Source organism: Lampris incognitus, chromosome 18 (genome assembly GCF_029633865.1).
Source record: "Lampris incognitus isolate fLamInc1 chromosome 18, fLamInc1.hap2, whole genome shotgun sequence".
Taxonomy (NCBI): domain Eukaryota; kingdom Metazoa; phylum Chordata; class Actinopteri; order Lampriformes; family Lampridae; genus Lampris; species Lampris incognitus.
The window spans coordinates 37,812,036-37,826,519 of NC_079228.1; the positions used below are offsets into that span (position 1 = coordinate 37,812,036).

Genomic DNA, 14,484 nt, shown 5'->3' on the forward strand with positions numbered 1-14,484 from the left:
GAGGAGACCCCGGGGTAGACCCAGAACCTGCTGGAGGGACCACATGTCCAGTCTGGCCTGGGAACGCCTTGGGATCCCCCAGGAGGAGCTGGAGGGCGTTGCTGGGGAGAGGGACGTCTGGAGTGCCCTACTCAGCTGGCTGCCACCGCGACCCGATCCCGGAGAAGCGGCTGAAGACGAGATGAGATGTTGCGGAACACGAAGGACACCTTGCGGTCATATGCTGGTACTGCGCGTTGTGGTTGCGCTGTGTACGTGCTCTGCTTATGGTGCAGTTTTCTCTGAATGTACGGACTGTTTTTATTGTCTGTTTGTGTCGTAAATGTTAATAAAAAATGAAAAATAATAATAATTGCATTCTTCGTTTGTTGTTAATAAAACAAACAAACAAATAAATAGTTGTATTCTTCGTTTGTGACCGCCCTGTCTGTCCGTCCGTCCGTCAACAAATCTCACGCATAAGAATTCGGCAAACTTGAGAGCTTTGCTTCAACCACATAAAAATGAAACGTCACAGCAACACACACACACACACACACGCACACACACTGTGGTAGCAGACACACGTCTGCTTGGCAGGGCTGAAAAGTGGGTGCGTTGTGGGCCGTTTTGTGTTCCACACCTTTTCTACCATTTCGTGTTCATTGCTGAACGATGTGTGAATGTGGAGGAAAGGTCGGTGGGGTTGTTTTCTTCTCTGTCTGTCTGTTCAGCGTTGCAAGTCCGTTTCACTTTCAATTCGTAACCTGGTGAACTCAACTCTGCCTAGCAACGGAAGTCTCTCAGCCTTTCCTGAATTTCTATTGGTTAAAAGGTGATTCGTGACGCCCTCCCGCTGAAAAGGTCCGTAGTCTTGTTGGGCCGCTTGGAGGATCAACGTCGAGGAGAGAAGCGTCCGTCGTCTCTTCTTTTATTTGGTTTTAACAAATCCATTTGGTACAAGAAACAAGATGAAAGTGGTTATTTTGCTGTTCATCTTTTGTCCTTTAGCATCTTCAGGTGTGTATATTCTTAAATTCTGACCGTTAAACGAGTTTTCGTGTGGAGACGGAGTTAGTCACTGCGCATGCTCGGCTGCTATCACAGGCTAAAGTAATATTCGCCTCGATCCTCGGAGAAGATAAATGCTGAGTCCTCCTCTAGTTTGTTATGGTTTATGGTCTATTCCTTAATTTCCGATATTCACATTTGCCTTTCTTGAAGACTTCTTGAACGAATGCTCCTTTAGTCGGAGGTTGTTGATGAAGATGCTTTAGTAACGGTGTCTTTGTGATTCATGTACTGATCATACCAGTGTGGAGTAACACCAGCCACTGTTTTAACATTATGTTGGTAAATAAGGGTGTACCGCTTTAAGAGCACGGTCTGGGGTCGGACTCTGATTGGTTGGTAGGGAGGGGGGAATGAGGAAGTTGTTGTGTGGCGTCAACGGTATTGGCAGCTCCGCGCAAGTGAAAGGAAATATTATCACTAAGAACTGTGATATATTGGACCTATGTCAACGTTTTGTGCAGCTGCGAAGAAGGATTAAATGTGTTTCCAAAGAGAGAAGACGGTGTCCTCGCCATTTTCAGACGAAGTGAACTATTGAACTGTGTTGGGTTGTACTCCGGAGTTTAGCTAGCTAGCTAGCACCAGGCAGTGACGGACAGCGCCAGCGAACTTCGGCTCTGGATCCGAAACAAATTCGGTTCCCCTGTAACTTCCGGCGAAGGTAGTCCGAAGACGGAGACAGGACAAGTAACAATTATCCCACCCCGTTGTGTTTCTGCCAGTTCATGACTTTCCTTTTTACCTTACCGACACTAGCCGTATGGGGCGCTGTAGGCACGTTGTTGGCGGCTGAACCCAAACGCCCGTCTTCTCTACAGATGACGTTATATTGGCTTTTCATGAGAATGACCTTATAGGCGATAGGCTGTGAAATAAAAGGGGATTATTATAATCACAAGAAGTCGGTGATGTAGTTTAACTACTACTGCTACTCTGGGCTGCACCGTTAGGGGGCGCCACAGCGGATCGTCCAGTTTCCATGTCTTCCTGTCCTCTGCATCTTCCTCTGTCACACCCGCCACCTGCATGTCCTCCCTCGCCACACCCATAAGCCTCCTCTTTGGCCTTCCTCTTGTCCTCCTCCCTGGCAGCTCCATATTCAGGTGATATGGTTTAACTGTCGTCTCAAATTCTCCAACTCCAAACTGTTCCGATGGCGACCATCGAAACACAAACAGTGACACAACACAACATGTTTAAAACGTGTCATTACCCACAATCTGCAGGCCACACACCTTCCTCTGAATATCTTCCTCTGTGTTCAGTAAAGCCTGGAGTTTACTTCATGGGAGGGTTTTCTTTCTTTCTTTCTTTCTTGGCCTCTAGTTGAATATTTAGGGACAGGGACGCACCCATAACACTTCTTCAGACCAAGTACCAGTACTTACATTGGGGTAGCGAGTACTGATATGAGTACTTAATGATGCCCTTACACTTCTACCATGTTTTGTTTTCATCAGATGTGCGTCACTGTCTGACTGTAACACACTAAATACACAACATGGTGCTGTTGCTGACATTGTCACACTCAACCTTGTGTTTCCCTGAACCAACAACAACAACAACAACAACATCAACTTAGTTTTGTGTAACGCCTTTGAAGGAACCCAAGGACGCTTTCCACCAGATGAGAAACACAACCCAGCTGACTGCGTCTGTGTGGCGTGCCAGCCGTGTGTTCTGACATGTTTTGTGCGTGCATGTTGAGTTTCACCAGGTGATGGCGCTGTCGGTGGTGCAGGGTTTGGAAGCGTAGGCTATAATAACTGCTGCTGAATTAATTAACTACATGGTTTTTACTACAGGGTCATGGGTACACATTGATTTGATGATTTATTTTGAACTGCAGTGAAAAAACCCCACAAGGTTGTGTTGTTGTGTGGCATTGCCTCTGGTACAACCAGGTATTTATTGTGATCCTTTTTAAACAGGTTGTGCTCATCTCTTTACACAGTTGTGTGTTGCTTTTAGCTGCTGAAGCAGAAGTGCAGCAGAAAACACGGCTGGCACGCAGGACTTGTCTAGTCGGCTGTCGGTGTGCTGGTATCGCAGCAGATTTACAAGTAGGATGATGAGGACATGAGGACAGTACCGGGCCCTATTTAGGGATGTTTGTTTTCTAAATATAAGCTCTCAAAAGAGAAGAAGGGCAGAGTCCTCGATAAAACACAACAACAGTGATTATATGAATTACACTGATAAATATTTCCTTCTGACTTTGACCTTAAAGTATAGACAGACACACAAACGACTAAAACCCATCACAAAAATCAGTGATGATGACAAAAAAGATGTGATTCCAACAGCTGAAATCCTCACATGATGTGTTTTCCTGACAGTGATCCACTCCCTGAAGTACTTCGACACTGGATCCTCCCACGTGCCAAACTTCCCAGAGTTTGTGGCTGTTGGGATGGTTGATGGTCTTCAGATGTTTCATTATGACAGCAACACTCAGAGAGCAGTACCCAAACAAGACTGGATGGACCAGGTCACAACAGGTGACCCACAGTACTGGGAGAGGGAGACTGGATATATGATGAGAGCCCAGCAGGACTTCACAACCAACATTGAGACTGCGAAGCAGCGCTTCAACCAAACTGGAGGTACGTTTATGTTTCACTTCTCACCAACAAAATGTTTTTATTCAGAGAGACGAAGCTTCCATCTCCCTCCCCACACACACACACACACACACATTAAGGGTGTAGTGTTTTGGGTGGTGTTCCGGTTTCTTCCTGGGTCCAGTAACAAAAGACTATCTCAATATGGTTTTATCAAAGTCTTTCCTGAGGAACATTCAGCTGTCATCAGAAATGAACAGCAAAGACATGAGTGAAGAGTCGGGACTTCCCTCCATAGTCTTCATCTCAAGTCTTCATTTAAAACACTGGCATGTTGTCAGCTTGTCTCCGTCTGTCCTGTGACCATGGGCTGTGTCAGTACTGCTTATTGGCAGAATACAGGGGTTCAATGTGGCGATGCTTCAAGAGACTATTGACATGTTGTGTTCAGTGCAGCTCTGTCAGTAAGAAAGGACACAGATAAAGCTGTGAGGACGGCGTCTTCAAAGTCTGTTGTCAACATTTACAGTCAAACCCGGACAGACGTTCAGCCCTTCACATCCACACCCAGTTCCTAGCAAACACCCTTCTTAAGGTCCCCGCTGGGCCCGTGGACTTGGCAGCCAACGGGGTTTTGTTTTGAAATGAGAAACCAGAATCCCCGTTTCCCCACTACCATTTAGAAAGAGAGAAACCAAAAACCTTTTCCCTCGGATGATAGAAAACGCCCCGTTATCTGAGTTTTGCCCCGTCCTCTTTAACATCATGAGCCAACAGGTTTTATTGACATGTGGTGACGTCACTGTGTGTTACACAGAGCGGTGCTACACACAGACCACATAGCTCCTTGTGGACGGCGGTGTGTGAATACAGACTGGGTCCTCACAGTTTCACAGGTTTTCCTGTTTCTCACACAGTCTGGAGTCAAAACTGCTCCAAACTGTGTCCCAAGATCTCACGTTCATTCACAAGGACACTTCTTCTTCTGCAACTCCGGGGTCCATTAAAGGCAAACCACACTGGTTTATAGAGCAGCCTCAGGATACGAGAGAGAGACGGAGAGAGACAGAGAGAGAGAGGGAATTTTTTGAATTTTAAAGCAAGTCTTTATTTAACAGAAAAGTTTAACAAAAAACAGACTTGAAATTTTTCTAAACATATAAACAATACTTGTCAAAGTACAAACACTCAATAAGCATCTTTTAACAATCCCAAAAAACAATCATTCATCAACAACTGAAAAAATAAAAAACAGGTAAGACCCCTGTTATCCTGCTCTGCAGAAAAAAGAGAGACAGACAGAGGGAGAGAGACAGACAGAGAGAGAGAGGGGGGGGGTGTTAAAGATGGACGGATGACTGTCCCCCTGTGTTGACCAGCTGTAACATTAAAGTGTGTGCTGGTCGACCTGTTCCTGCTGTTATATTTGTCCAGATGAAAACCTTCCTTCAGACGGGGCGTATAGAGCGGCCCAGTGGTGAACCGTGGCCCTGCACCCTGGGCCTTCAGTAGGACCACATGTGGTGCTGAAACAATCCAGCACAGCAATGAAACCAACGTCCAGAGCCCTGTCACATGGAAGTTCAGCATATTAAAGGTTTCTTTGCCCTAACCGGCTTCACCACACACAAAGGGGATTCTGGAAAACCTTATAATCCAGCTTCTAGTCTACCCCTCTGGTCCGTGGTTTACAAACACACTAAAACTAATGTCCACATGCCTCATTAGAACAGCAGACGTCAGCAAAAGCTGCATAATTTGGAGGTAGAATAAAAGCAGAGGAAACCAGCCCATTATTGAAAAAAGCTGCGTACTCACCCAATGAAGGTCCCCCGAACACAAAGTCCGTCCTGCCATCCTTTGTAACAAAGTGTGCAGGTGCTGGCTCACACACTTTGTCCTTTGACTTCAACTCATAAGAAGTTCTTTCTCAACTGAGGTTAAAGCCCAGGCTGACGGACGAGCCGGTCCACAGCTGCTTCTTGTGTGCCTTTTGTCCTTTTCAGTGCTGAGAATGTCTGTCCACGCAAGCTGTGGACACAGGGATGGTTAAGACCAGGCAAGTGAGGAGGGGGAGTTGGGACATACTTTGGGTCAGTCTCTTTTGCTGCAGAAGGTGGAGGAGATCAGAAGGGCTCCGTCCTTCGAAGTCACACATGGACAGGGTGTCTCCCCGCCTGCCGCCCAATGACTGCTGGGAATGACTCCAGCATTCCCGCCACCCTGAGAGCAGGATAAGCAGTTTGGATAATGGATGGATGGATGGATGGTGTGTGTGTGTGTGTGTGTGTGTGTGTGTGTGTGTGTGTGTGTGTGTATCTGTGTGTGTATGTGCGTGTGTATGTGTGCTTGTGTGTGTATATGTGTGTATGTGTGTGTATGTGCATGTGTGTGTGTATCTGTGTGTGTGTGTATGTGCATGTGTGTGTGTATCTGTGTGTGTGTATGTGCACGTGTGTGTATGTGTGTGTATCTGTGTGTGTGTATGTGCGCGTGTATTTGTGTGTGTGCATGTATTTGTGCGTGTGTGTATGTGTGCGTGTATATGTGTGCTTGTGTGTGTATGTGCGTGCATGTGTGTATCTGTGTGTGTATGTGTGTGTATGTGCGTGTGTGTGTGTGTGTGTAAACCTTTCCTTCCTCTTTGCTGAGATGAGACTCTAGTATGAGGTGGTGTAACAGTGGACAGGTGGAGAGACTGTTCTGGTCCCTCTGGGTCTCTGTGGTGAACAGGGTTTGGACCTTAAAGGTTGACTGTGTCAGGATGTGTCTCTGCTTTAACACTCTCTCTGTCTCTCTGTCTCTCTGTCACTCTGTCTCTATGTCTCTCTGTCTCTCTGTCTCTCTGTCTCTCTGTCTCTCTGTCTCTATGTCTCTATGTCTCTCTGTCTCTATGTCTCTCTGTCTCTATGTCTCTCTGTCTCTATGTCTCTATGTCTCTGTCTCTCTGTCTCTATGTCTCTCTGTCTCTATGTCTCTGTCTCTATGTCTCTGTCTCTATGTCTCTATGTCTCTCTGTCTCTATGTCTCTCTCTCTCTCTCTGTCTCTCTGTCTCTATGTCTCTGTCTCTATGTCTCTATGTCTCTATGTCTCTGTCTCTCTGTCTCTATGTCTCTCTGTCTCTATGTCTCTGTCTCTCTGTCTCTCTGTCTCTGTCTCTATGTCTCTGTCTCTCTGTCTCTATGTCTCTCTGTCTCTCTATGTCTCTATGTCTCTCTGTCTCTATGTCTCTCTGTCTTTATGTCTCTATGTCTCTCTGTCTCTATGTCTCTATGTCTCTCTGTCTCTCAGGTGTCCACATTGTTCAGTTCATGAGTGGCTGTGAGTGGGACGATGAGACTGGAAACATTAATGGATATCAACAGCATGGTTATGATGGAGAAGACTTCATCGCTCTGGACCTGAAGACAGAGACATGGGTCGCTCCGACACCACAGGCTGTCATCACCAAACTGAGATGGGATCTAGACAAAGCTAGGTTGGCTTACTTGAAGAACTACTACACCCATGTGTGTGTTGACTGGCTGAAGAAGTATCTGCAGTATGGGAGCAACAGTCTCCAGAGGACAGGTAGAGTCACATGACCGATGTGTTGTCATGGACACAGCCGTGTTCATATGTCTCTACTGTTTCTAATGTGCAGCACCATTACAGTGGTCATGGACTCGTGTGTCCACACCCGCTGCACACACAACAGCATGGCTGTATGACTCTGTTTACAATGAGCAGGTTTTATTTTTACTTCATTCCAGCTTTCTTTTTACCTGCATGTTGGTTCTTTATTCTTTATATCTCTCTGACTTAGTGCACCTTTCTACCCCCCTTTCTTTTACCCCCCATTCCTGGATCTCTCTCTCTCTCTCTCTCTCTCTCTCTCTCTCTCTCTCTCTCTCTCTCTCTCTCTCTACACCTCGGTCTGTCTTCTTCCTCCTTTTCTCTCTTTCTGCTACTGTCTCTCTTCTGTCTTGCTCTTTTTTCTCTCCCTTTCTCTTTTTTCCAGCGCCCACTCTCCTCTCTTTATCTTTCTCCAACTCTGTCTCCCTCTCTTTTGTCTCATTTTCTTCAACTCATCTCTCTCTCTCTCTCTCTCTCTCTCTCTCTCTCTCTCTCTCTCTCTCTCTCTCTCTCTCTCTCTCTCTCTCTCTGAGTGCATGCTGGGAGTTTGGGGAGTTTGGCTGAGAGTCTTGTGACGGTTTCTCGATTTGTCTTTTTGGTTGCTGCTGTGTTTGTTGTGTGTTTGTTGTGTGATTGTTTTGTGGTTGTGGTTCTTATTGTGGTTTGGTGTGTGTTCGGTGGTTGTGTGTTTGGTGGACGGTGAGCCGTGCTTCTTGGCGGGCATGGCGTCCTTTGAGACGCCGTCCCTGTCTAGGAGGCAGGGAGTGGGGGTCGTGTCGTTGCCCAGTACCAGGGTGGAGCAGGTGGTGTTGGTGGGAGGAGAACAGGTGGGGCATGGAAACATCTCATTTGCCTCACACATGAATGAAGTGTTTATGAATGAACAGGTTTTTCCCAACTAGCAGACAGAAAACGGCGTGTTTGTAGGTGATGAATTTACACTAGTTTCCCTGCTGGCGGTGCCTTCCACCCGGGTCACCGTGTCCAGAGGCCCTCCTTTTATTCCCAGCGAGGTGCTGGCACAAGAACTGAAGGGCTTCAGGAGGTTTGTGAGGGGGTTCTGGACGGTGAGTCTGGGCTGTAGGGACGCCAAGCTTAACCAGGTTCAGTCTCTGTGGAGACACGTGTTCATGGATTTGGACTCTCCCACTCAAACACTGGATGTCTCCTTCTGTGTTTAGCATGAGGAGGGGGTTTATATGGTGTATGCTAGCTTCGGGGGGATGAAGTGTTGTGAGTGTGGAGATGTGGGTCAGGAGGGGATTGCTTGTCCCCATAGCCAGCACACAGCGGGGTGCGCTGCAGCTGATGTGTGGGACAGCGGGGAGGGGAGCAGCGGGGCCGATGTGGGTGAGGATGGGGAGGGGGGCAGCGGACGCTGACCGAGGCTGCTCCTCCTGTACGGAGTGAGGCTGGTGGCTCTGTGGTCGGAGCCGCCGTGGCGTGTGGCTCTGTGTCTTCATATAGTTTAGCAGGGGAGGTGGAGGCTGAAGCTGTGGTCAGCACGGTACAGAGGGAGGACAACATGGGGATGTTGGAGAAAGATGCAGAGCGTTTTTCAGTGTAGGAGGCTGAGAGGCTGCAGGTCATACTGGACAATGAGGCAGAGGAGCAGCTGATGAAGCCTGCTGGTTGCCATGGTAATGTGACTGATATGGAGTGTGAATCTGAAGATGAATCTGATACCAGTGGTGATTAGGGAAAACAACTGCGTTATTTTCTGAGGATGCTAAGGAGAGCCAGCCTCCCGCAAAAACTGCTGGTCAACTTTTACAGATGCTCAGTCGAGAGCATCCTACCAAGCTGCATGTCAGCCTGGTGCAGCAGCCGCAGCAAAGCTGATGAAACAGCCCTCCAGCGTGTGGTGGAAACAGCACAGGACATTTTTGGCACTGAGCTGCCTTCACTAGAACATCTTCACAGCACTCGCTGTGTGAGGAGGGTGAAGAACATCACAAAAGACATTACACACCCTGGACACCATCTGTCTCAGCTCCTGCCATCAGACGGCTGCTTCAGACCAATCCACACTTTTACAAAGAGACTGAAAAACAGCTTCTTTCCAAAAGCTGCGGCACTAATGAACTCAGACCTCTCCTCAGTCCCACGAGACTGATATGCTGCCCCCATTGGGCACGTGCAGTATTTGCATATATTTACTCACATGTCACTTTAAGCCACTTCACATCTGTCCACCCCACCTTTACTGCATTTTTGCTGATGGATGGGTGGATGATTTTGCACCTCATAGCTTTATTTATCGTTAACTGTATTATATTTTATACCTTGTACTGCTTATATTTTGCACTCATATTGTTTAGACGCTGTACTTTTTATTGCTGATATTTTATATTTATGTCTTTTATGTATGCACCATTTTGAGGTTGACACACCTGCAGTTTCATCGTGCTTGGCACAATGATGATAAAGAGTTCTTCTTGATTCTTATAAACTTCATATTAGCTGCTGCCAATTTAGCCATCTGGCTGAGCCGTAAGAAGCGGGCCCGGGCGGTGGACTGTGTGGACCCTGTGCATGTTCTTACAGGACTGCTGAAGGCGAGGGCGTGGCCGGGACGTCGAGGATGTAGGACACGTTTCTCTATTGCTCCTGAGTTAGTGACCAAATTTATATATTTAATCTCGCTAAATCGTGCATGTCTTTGGTGGTCAAGCGTCTAAAGAGTCCTTTAAACGATTCACACTATATTTGAGGACTTTGAAGGTGAAATGACATCTAATCGACCGAAAACGGAGTCTGCAAGAGCAGGCCGCAATAAGCCTGCGCCCTCTCCTGAATCTGATCCGCTCCCAACATCGGGTGCTACAGCTAGTGCTGACAGCATGACAGTACTGACCGCGGAAATGCTACAATCCATGATGGGCTCCCTCAAAACCGATATTTTCGGTGAGATTGACACTTCAGCTACCACTCTCAGATCAGAGATGATACTGGTCAAAGACGAGCTTAAAAGATCTATCGAGAGGATCCAGAATAAACTCGACGCACATGGAGTCGTTTTATCAGAGCTGGAGCGCAGTGCTACAGATCACAGCACTCGGATTACCGAGCTAGAGGCGAACGTCGGCTCACTAACAACTAGGGTGACATACCTGGACAACAGATGCGAGGACCTGGAAGGTAGAATGCGGAGGAACAACATCCGTCTTCTGGGAATACCGGAGGGAGTGGAGGGCCCGCGACCGACAGAATTCGTAGCCGGGCTGCTTCAGGAGCTGCTCGGCCTGGATGAGAAGCCGCTGCTAGACCGGGCCCATCGCACCCTGCGGAGCCGACCCCGGGAGGGTGAACCTCCGCGACCATTTGTCATCAGGGTGGATTTCTTTCACGTCCGGAACGACATGCTGAAGAGATCTGGAGATGCGTCTCCTCTCCTCTACAAGGGCAGAAGAGTCTCGATATTTCCGGACTACACCACGGCTGTGGCCAAGAAGCGGGCTAGCTTCAAAGATGTTAAGCGCCAGCTGCGCGCCTGTCCCGGCGTGAAATATGGTCTCATCTACCCTGCGGTTCTGAGACTGACCCTGCCGGACAGCTCCACACACAGGTTTGAGGACCCGGCTGTTGCGGCCGATTTCATCAAAAACAGGGTGAAAAAAGCTGTCATGCCACCGCCGGGTCTGTAGCTCAAAATATCAGTTGGCTGGTCTGGTTAGCAGGCTAGTTAGCGGGCTGGCTGGTAGGCAGATTAGCTAGTGAAGTTGGTCTTGCAGTGCTCATTGTTGACATTTGAACGCAGCTGTTTTTTTATTTTCAGTACATGTTGGAGAGTGAAGCTAGCCTTGCAGTGCTCATTGTTGACACTTGAATGTAGTGGGTTTTTTATTTTTATTTTCAATACATGTTGATGAGTATACAGCGGACTACTCACATTAAGGTGATATAATGTGGAGATATATTTTATTCCACTTACATTACTGCCTACTATTTGTGTCATTCTCATTTCATTTTGTTTTGATCTGAGCTGCCTGCACTGCCAGTATTTGGTTGTTTACATGGTTGAAGTTCAATTTTGCCACTTTATAGATTTTGTACCTCTCTTAACTGAGTTAGTTTTCCTCGGGTCCTAATGTTATTGGAGACCGACTTATGCACATTTGCTCTATTCTAGTTCAATGGTCACAAATCTCAGGTAGCTAAGAGTAAGCTAGCTAAGTTGGTATGCGTTGCTCTAAAGGTTTTTTGTATTTAGGGGTTTGCTTGCATCTCAGTTGGGGAGATGCTTCGGCAAGAGGGATTTTGTGGGAGGGTTTTTTTCCTTCTGTATTTGTGTTTTGTTTTCTTGTGTTTTGTCACTTGTTTTTGTTTTTTGAATTTGCACTATTGAGGTCAGCCAAAATATTTAATTTGCATTATGCCTTGTCCTTAACATGTACTCTCTCTCTTAAGACATGACTCAGCCTGACGTAGCTCATCCTGCTGGAGGGAATGGTTTTAATTTTCTCACTTGGAATTGTAGGGGCATTAACAACCCAGTTAAACGCAGTAAGGTTCTCCACCACCTCCATCAGTTGAAAGCTCACATTATCTTCCTCCAAGAAACTCATCTCAAGGTACCACAACACTCAATACTTAGGTGCAGATGGGTGGGTCAGGTGTTCCATTCCTCATTTCAGAGTAGGTCAAGAGGGGTGGCTATCTTACTTCACAAATCAGTACCTTTTACATGTTCTAATGTGATAGCTGATCCCAATGGTAGATATGTAATTGTCAGTGGTAGGTTATTCGATACGAAGGTGGTTCTTGTTAATGTTTATGGTCCTAATTGGGACAATGGGGATTTTTTCAAATCGGTTTTCTCCACACTCCCTGATATGTCCTCCCATATGCTGATCATAGGCGGTGACTTTAACTGCTGGTTGGACCCACATTTGGATCGATCCTCCACTAAATCTACTACTTTATCAACCTCAGCTGGGGTTGTCCGTACCTTTATGTCTGATTTCGCTGTTTCAGACCCTTGGAGAACATTTAATCCATCTGGGAGGGCATACTCTTTTTTCTCTTCGGTACACCACACTTTTACGCGCATAGACTACTTCCTTGTAGATGATAGACTTCTCCATTCCATATCTTCGTGCTTATATAATCCAATTGTGGTTTCGGACCATGCCCCTGTCACTATGGGAGTAGTCTTTCAAACAGCTAATAATCAGAGACCGCCTTGGCGGCTTAACACTCAATTACTCAGTAGCGAAAATTTTATTAACTTTGCTTCGGCCCAAATTGACTTTTTTATGGATACAAATAGAACCCCAGGTATCTCTGCGTCTACCTTATGGGAAACTTTGAAAGCTTATCTTAGAGGTGAAATTATTTCCTACACCACATATGAGAACAAACTTAAAAAAGATAAATTGTCCATGCTAACACGCCGCATTGCCCAATTAGATAACGCATATTCCGTTTCACCATCTCCAGATATTTATAAGGAGCACTTAACTTTGCAAGCAGAATTTGACACTTTGCTAACAGATCAAGTTACTGAGCTGCTTGTCAAGTCTAGGAGCACCTACTATGAACAGGGAGACAAAGCCAGTAAGTTATTAGCACACAAGTTGCGTCAAGTTTCATCATCACATCAAATTCCCAAAATTCATACATCATCCGGAATATCATTAGACCCTAGGGAGATAAATGATGAGTTCAGAAGTTTCTACCAGTCTCTATATACTTCTGAAGGTGATGCTGATTTATCAGAATTTGATGACTTCTTCCACTCCCTTGATGTACCTTTAGTCAACCAGGATTTGGTTAAAGAATTAGAACAACCAATCACTGTTGAAGAACTGTCTAGAGCTGTCAAATCCCTTCAATCCGGGAGAAGCCCAGGGCCTGACGGTTACTCGACAGAGTTTTATAAAAAGCTTCTCCCCAAAATAGCCCCTATTCTAATTGAAATGTATAATGAAGCATTTGTTAATGGTATTCTTCCACAGACTCTCACTCAAGCGACTATCTGTTTAATTCTTAAAAATAATAAAGACCCTCTTGAATGTGCATCATATCGTCCAATTAGCCTGTTAAATGTTGACTATAAGATTTTAGCCAAACTTCTGGCAACACGCCTGGAAACAGTTCTCCCATCGATTATCTCTCCTGATCAAACAGGATTTATTAGAAATAGACATTCATTCTTCAATCTTAGGCGACTATTTAATATCATGTACAATTCCTCTGACACCAACACCTCGGAGGCCATTATATCCCTGGACGCGGAGAAGGCGTTTGACAGGGTGGAGTGGAAGTACCTTTTCTATACACTAAATAAATTCGGCTTTGGTTCAAAATTCACTACTTGGGTAAGACTTCTGTATGCGTCCCCCCAAGCCTCTGTCAGGACTAATAACACTCAGTCAGGCTGTTTCCCTCTGCAACGGTCAACACGCCAGGGTTGCCCTCTAAGCCCTTTATTGTTTGCTCTCACCATAGAACCCCTTGCAATAGCACTTCGTTCCAACCCTCTTATCAAAGGTATAGTTAGATACGGACATGAGCACAAGGTGTCTTTATATGCAGATGACTTATTGCTATACACATCTAATCTTTCTGTTTCTGTTCCTGCTGCCCTTGCTACTATTACATCCTTTGGTCATTTATCAGGGTATAAACTGAATCTCAGTAAAAGCGAATTGATGCCGCTTAATGTGACTGCGGAAAAATTCCCATTACATACCTTGCCATTCAAAGTTGCTCAAAGTTGTTTCACTTATCTTGGTGTACAGGTCACGAGTCGATTTGAAAACCTTTTTCGGGCCAACTTTTCCTCGCTTTTAACCCGCACTAAGGATGATTTTGAACGCTGGTCAGTGATGCACCTCTCTTTAGTAGCGAGAATTAATTCTGTTAAAATGAACACACTCCCTAAATTTTTATATCTCTTTCAGTGCCTACCGATTTTTCTTCCCAACACATTTTTCAAAAAAATAGACGGCCTAATTCTACCTTTCATATGGGATAAGAAGACTCCTAGGATACGAAAACAGCTCTTGCAGAGACCCAAGTCAGACGGAGGTATGGCGCTACCAGATTTTAGATTTTATTATTGGGCGGCTAATCTTAGGGTCATTCAGTTCTGGTTGCGAGGTGGAGAGATGTCCCCGTCCCCAATTTGGTTAAAGATGGAAGCTGCTTCGTCTGTACCGGCATCATTGTCTTCCCTCGCTCACTCCTCCATTACAGGCCCTTATTCCTCTTTCACCAAGAATGTGTGTGTCAGAACAACATTGA

General features: G+C 46.0%; 1 protein-coding gene across 1 annotated transcript in view; it reads left to right on the forward strand.

Moving 5' to 3' along the window:
- The first annotated feature begins 863 nt into the window (after window positions 1–863).
- LOC130128570 (class I histocompatibility antigen, F10 alpha chain-like) overlaps window positions 864–14,484 on the forward strand; it is a 38,060-nt gene continuing 24,439 nt past the window's right edge. Inside the window, exons 1-3 of the mRNA XM_056298207.1 lie at window positions 864–999; window positions 3,393–3,659; window positions 6,910–7,188. Coding sequence (XP_056154182.1) covers window positions 951–999; window positions 3,393–3,659; window positions 6,910–7,188 — 595 coding nt within the window. The 5' untranslated portion in view covers window positions 864–950. The remainder of the gene's footprint in view (window positions 1,000–3,392; window positions 3,660–6,909; window positions 7,189–14,484) is intronic.